Source organism: Girardinichthys multiradiatus, chromosome 15 (genome assembly GCF_021462225.1).
Source record: "Girardinichthys multiradiatus isolate DD_20200921_A chromosome 15, DD_fGirMul_XY1, whole genome shotgun sequence".
NCBI classification, from domain to species: domain Eukaryota; kingdom Metazoa; phylum Chordata; class Actinopteri; order Cyprinodontiformes; family Goodeidae; genus Girardinichthys; species Girardinichthys multiradiatus.
Genome location: NC_061808.1, coordinates 8,589,380 through 8,595,379, shown reverse-complemented (window position 1 = coordinate 8,595,379; position 6,000 = coordinate 8,589,380). Strand labels below are relative to the sequence as shown.

General features: G+C 42.8%; 1 protein-coding gene across 2 annotated transcripts in view; it reads left to right on the top strand.

Annotated features, from left to right (window-relative positions):
• The first annotated feature begins 1,874 nt into the window (after positions 1–1,874).
• The window catches only part of jag2b (jagged canonical Notch ligand 2b), a 50,098-nt gene continuing 45,972 nt past the window's right edge, over positions 1,875–6,000 (top strand). For both annotated transcript variants that reach the window (XM_047388333.1, XM_047388332.1), the window contains exons 1-2: positions 1,875–2,281; positions 3,646–3,963. In XM_047388333.1, the coding sequence (XP_047244289.1) occupies positions 2,213–2,281; positions 3,646–3,963 (387 nt within the window). In that variant the 5' untranslated portion in view covers positions 1,875–2,212. The remainder of the gene's footprint in view (positions 2,282–3,645; positions 3,964–6,000) is intronic.

The following is a 6,000-nucleotide window of genomic DNA, read 5'->3' as shown; positions in this document are numbered from 1 at the left end:
TAATGTTGTACCTTTTGACCCTCCATACTTCTCAGGGGTCACATCACAATGGCCCTGTCCCAATACCCACACTTCTACCCTTGTGTCCCTGAATTGCGTGTTCCCGTTGATGGGTTCGAGTGCGTAGTGTGTCCCAATTCTCCAGAGTGGTCCTTAGCCCCGCCCTCTTTGTACCCCACATCCGCCCTTCGGCGAAGCCCGCATCTAAGCGGACTTCGCCGAAGTATATTACCCACAATTCACTGCTGCAGATGACGTTCTGAGCAAAAACCAATCACAACCGTCAACGTAACCAGCCATCAAATCAGAATAATAAGAACTCTGTAAACTTTAGACAGCAAGCCGACAAATATATATTTTTTTACTGGTTTTCCAGCCTCAACATTGTAAGATACCAGTGGGTTCAGAGTGATTCTGGGCAGTCAGTAGGTCATAACACTGAAGTTACCTTTCAAACAAACACTGGCACGTTGAGAGTCTGGTGTATAAACCTCCGTCGCTTCCTGCACTTTCTTCACCTCAAAACAATTGCTTGTAGCAGTTTTAAATAGTTTTTTTAGCAGCAAGACTGTGAAAACAGCGCTGGTTCCCGCCCTTTTTGATGTTGCAGTTACGGTGCAGAGATGCAAGTCGATGACGTAACCCCTACTGTCCCAATTCTCCAAACTTGTAATCTGCGCACTTCAACCCTTACATGCACTTGTACAAAGTAAACATTCATGGAGGGGCGTAGGGTGTAGTGTGGGTATTGGGACAGGGCCAATGATTCAGAAAATCATCTTGTGACCCCCCACCTGGTGTCTCGCGACCCCACAGGGGTTCCCGAGCCCTACTTTGGGAACCCCTGATCTAAATGTACACATGTTTAAGTACACTTAAATACCTTTAGATGTTTTTTAGATTGTTAGATTTTATACAGCTTTGTCATTTTGTTCATGTTGAGTATTTTTTCATGAGTGGAACTGAGAATGTTTATCTGTATATTTTGTATTTTTAAACTTGATGAGGTTATAGCCATTTTAAATCACATTTTTTTTTATTTTACCATCAAATTTAGTTTGTTTCCCTTTAGATTTGATGCTGTGGTGTTTTTACAATGCGAAAATGAAACAAAAAAACCCGTGTAGGTAGGGTACTAAAACTGGCTCTAGTCCAAGGGCGATCACCCCCCCTGAATCTAGTCCTCGTAAAGCTATAATCAGTCTTATTCATTCCACCTGTCAGTGGTGATGATGATGACTGATCGACTGTCTTAAAGTTGCATTGGCAGTAGAGGGCGCTCTAAACTGGTGCAACGCCGTTGCTTGCAAGCGCTGGCTTTTGGGGGGCAATTTTACCTTTTACCGCTTATAAATCTTGCAAAAACAAAATTATATTTGAGTCAAATTGCAATAAATACTATATATTTAATACCTTATATTATAAATTAAGTTAGTACAATGCCACAATATGATATTCTACCACAACAGCTACTGAGATCTAACTGCTTATGTTTTGACCTATTACAACTTATATCATAAATATCAAAATGTCTATTAAATAGAACCTATATAGAACTGTATTAGTTTAAAATGTGGGAGAATGCTAACAGTGATAATTAAGATTATAATTAAATGCGTTTCACATTTGAATTGCTCTCAGTTCATTGTGACACCTTTGCAGCAGCGTTTAATTAAAGGCGAGCCCCGCTTTGTTTGGGCGCTGTAATGCGGCTTGTCTAAACTGAAGCTCAATAGAACAGAAATTCAAGTTTTGTGAGGAGGGTGAAAAGGAGAAGAGGGGAGGAGGAGGTGGGAAGGTGGAGAAGAAGAAGAGGAGGAGGAGGTGGAGGGGGGTTATTATTACACTATTGTCCGCCCCTTAATCCGGTTGGCTCAGAGACTGCCTGCAGGCCAATTTGTAAATGGTTTGTGGAGCTGCCAATCAAAGCAAACGTCCTCTCCTTAGGCTGTGACTGCGAAACATCTCAGTTGCTGTGTGGAGAGATTTGACGGAGGGACGCTCCTGTGCGTGGACCCATCAGTGCACCGCAATCCGTAATGCATCGGTGAGGATCTGCCACGGCGGAGAGGACGGCAGCGCATGTGAAATATTGTGGACTTGCATGTCAGCAGAGGAGGAACTGGTCGCCGGCTCCGCGGCTGTTTGTCTGTTTCTTATCGCTTCTCTGCCCCCCGCCCTCCCTCACATGTCACTCTAATTAATCGGAGGCATGTGGAATCGCACCAGGATTACGAATTGCCTCCCAATAGTGTGCCTGCTGTTGACGTTATGGACGAAGGTAAGGAGACTCTAATTTTTACACCATAAAAATGCTCTTTTTGTTTATATTTATTTATACGTTTTTATTTAGATCAAAAGGATAAATATTTGAAATAAAATTAGAGGAAAGTTGGTGGGCGTGAGGGTGCGGGTATTGCTGCATATTCACCTCACATTAATCGATAATTTAATTACGTAGCCCTTCAGTTGTGGAGCATGTGATCGTGTTACCATGACAAGACTAAAGTCTAATGAGCTGATAGAGGCTGCTCTCCATGTTTAATTCGGATCCCCCACTCATAATTCGTTTTTTTGTGGGTGAGAATAAGGCCCGGACTGAACAAGTTGGAAGTTGCATCGCCTATGAAGGTTTTAGCTGCAGTTAATGAGCTGGGAGCGACCTGCTTGTTTGAAATCCCTGCATGCAAAGTGTCTCCGCACAAGTTGGAAGTTGCTGTTTTGCATCAATTGGCCGCTGCGGTGGATAATTTTCTCCCGTCACAAAGTAGACGTGCTCACCTGCTTCACTCATGCTGAGATAGAAAAGCCTCATTATTGCTCTTAATTTGGACCCAATTAGACCAGTTGTAGATCTTAACGCCTTTGGCGCCACCAATAAGCGCCAATATTTCCTGGCCCCCAGCCATTTAGTCAACCTTATGCACAGATTGTACGACTATTCATTTAGGAGATGAAAAAACAAGTTTTAATAAGTTGCAACGAAGAGGGGGGTTGGGAGGGGCAATGGCCACCCCAACCAGCCCACACCTGGCTGGATAATCCTACATATTACTCTGCAGTAGCATTTAAAAAAAAAAAGATAGTTAGATAGATGTATGTATTGGTAACATTTTAGTTTTATTCATGAATGCCTATGTCATATACACCTAAGACTGTTGTGAAATTATCAGGTCTTTGTGCAAACTGAAGCAACCCTAAACAGATCTGGGAGGATACAAGCTGCTAATTTTTGACCCAGTTTGGCCACCTCCTTATCTTTACACCAGTAGTGGCACCAAGGTGGTGCCAGGTGAGACACTTTCCACCTGTGTACATTTCTTGCCCCACGGCTGGCCATATACTCTATGGCCAGCATGTTCTTTTGTAAGGGGAGACAAGTGTTTTCTGTAATTATCAATATATGCACGCAAAATTTACGGGGTAGTCCTGTTAAGCCACTTTCCTATTTGTATATGACAGTCCTACTGAAAACAGATCTGTTTTGGTGTAACCCCTCCCCCATCTGGCTGCCCCTTTTGATACCTTCCTGGATGTGCCCCTGCTTTATGCACCCAGTTTAGCGGCACAAATGCTATTGTGGTCTGTTCTTTTTCTGACGAAGAGAGGGGGGGCTGCATTTAATTTTGGCCCTGTTGTTTCCAGGTGTCCCAGTCAACCGGCTATTTTGAGCTGCAGCTGATCTCTGTGGAGAATGTGAACGGCGAACTGGCTGACGGGGAGTGCTGTGATGGCCCCAGGAGTCCCCAGGACCGGCGCTGCACTCGAGACGAGTGTGATACTTACCTGAAAGTGTGCCTGAAGGAGTACCAGATGGTGGTCACCACCACTGGGGCCTGCACGTTTGGAGCCGGATCTACACAAGTGCTCGGTGGAAATAGGTTTTCTTTGACCACCAAGAATAACCCGAATAAGATCGACGATGCCGGCAAGATTGTGATCCCCTTCCAGTTTGCCTGGCTGGTGAGTGAGCTTCTCTGTTTTTATAAATGCATAAAATCTGTTATCTGTGCGCACACCTGCTAAACGTACTCATTCACCATGCACGCATTACTCTGAAGTGGGTTTTGTTTTATAAAAGCACAACCTTTCAAAGTGAGATTTTGCAACATGCAATTGTTTTCCTGCAGTTTTTGGTCATTTTCTGAATTTCAAAATGTATTAGGAGAGTGTTGTGGAGCATCAAATGTCTTCAGCAAGCTGAAGTAACCCCAAAAAGATGTAGGTGAAATGGCTGTACATTCACAACTGTAATGGACCAATAATTTAACAGAGGCTTGAAATGACTGATTGATAATCGAGGAAGTTGCAAATTGCCATTCTTTTCTGCAACTAATTACATATTTTTGTTCAAGTTCAAAATTAATGCACCTTCTCTGATAGTTGGCCAGCTTAGAGTACGGGCTTAAGTCAGCCAAAAGTTGCAGTTTTCTTAATTTTAATCTACTTAAAACTCAGATTACACCATGTGGGTTTTAACTGGTTTGTTGATGTCGGTTTTCACAAGATTGATTTCAGTAAAGGAAGATATTTAGATGTTTAAAGGCAAAACTATTGCATGCTTTACAGCAATCTGATTAGGAATAATTTAGTTCCAGTTCACCAACTTGCACCTGCTGGGGCCATGATAGAGTGATCACAAGTGCTTTCCTATGTAGAGAGAGCGGAACTTCACGTTCTCGTGTGGAGAAACGGTTCCACATTTATCAGATTCAGGAAGACCCTATCAGATTTGGTTCAATTATCTAAATATAATTTTAACCTTTTTTTTTTATTATTATGTATGCGAAACAGGAACAAACTGACAAGCTTTTGCCAGTGTGTTAGAATGAGGTGTGCCTGCGGTTAGGTGCTGGTAGGGGTTAGATGTGCCACCTAATTCCCCAGGAAAAAAATGATGGATGGCTGACATTATCCCATAAGCTTGAATTATGCGTTCAGCTGAAGTAAGTTATGCCTGCCGGTGGTGGTTCTGCATGTGTTGCTGGCTGGTTTTGACACCTCTCGTCTGGAGTCTTTCTCCTCTACCCCCTCGCCTCCTCTCCTGCTGTGGGTGCCAGGTGGCCCCTGGTGGCCCTTTCAGGGCATTTAAGCTTGCGTGAGTGCGGATGAATTATAGCTGATGACGTTGGCTCACGGAAATGACATGCATTTGATTTGGATCAAACATCCACTCCTTCAAATTTTAATTTATTGAGATTTCTATTGGAAAATGTAATGTGAAGATTTTTATACGAAAAGGTTCATGTTTTTATTTCAGGTTTTGCTTAATGGGCTCTGAACATGGTGGATTTTATCTCTGAACCAGAACTAAGTCTGTTAAGTCAGAAATTTGATTTGCAATAATTTTAATAACTTTTAAATTCTATTTTAATGAGTTTTTCTTTTTTAATCATTTATTACATGAAGTGGTATTTAGATGGCTTTACCTGGAATATGCTGGTTTCCATAGAAGAAGCCATTCACATCTTGAACCAACACATTTCTAAGCTTCAGGCCAAAATGCCAAGAGGTGTAATTTCAAACACTAAAGGCCATATGTTAAAGCGATGAAGGTGGCGTTTACAATGTTTTTTTTTTTGTTTGGGTTTTTTTTGCCACCTGAGCTTGTGCTTTCTGTGGATTAATGTCATGGCTCACCTAACACAGAATAGTAACCCACTGAGAAGACTCTTGTTTGACTCCCTGACGGACACCTCGAGGCAGAGGTGAAGAGGGCTATTCTGGTGTGTTGTCCTTCTGTTAAGTGTCCCAGCTGATAACTGTGCACTATTCCAGTGCCAGATGTCACAACAAGCTTGTGGGGGTCACTGGTCGTGGCATCGTTGCTGTCCTCACTCAAGAGACAAAGATGCAGTGTGCTGTTGGCTGTGTCATCTGTCCAGCTAACAAGCGAGGCTTGGCGTCTTCGCCTGTCTTTGAACCAGACTTCAGCAGGGCTCTGAAAATAAATCTGTGCAGGAATTAGTTTGCTTTGTCTGCAGCTGTTTTTAATGATGA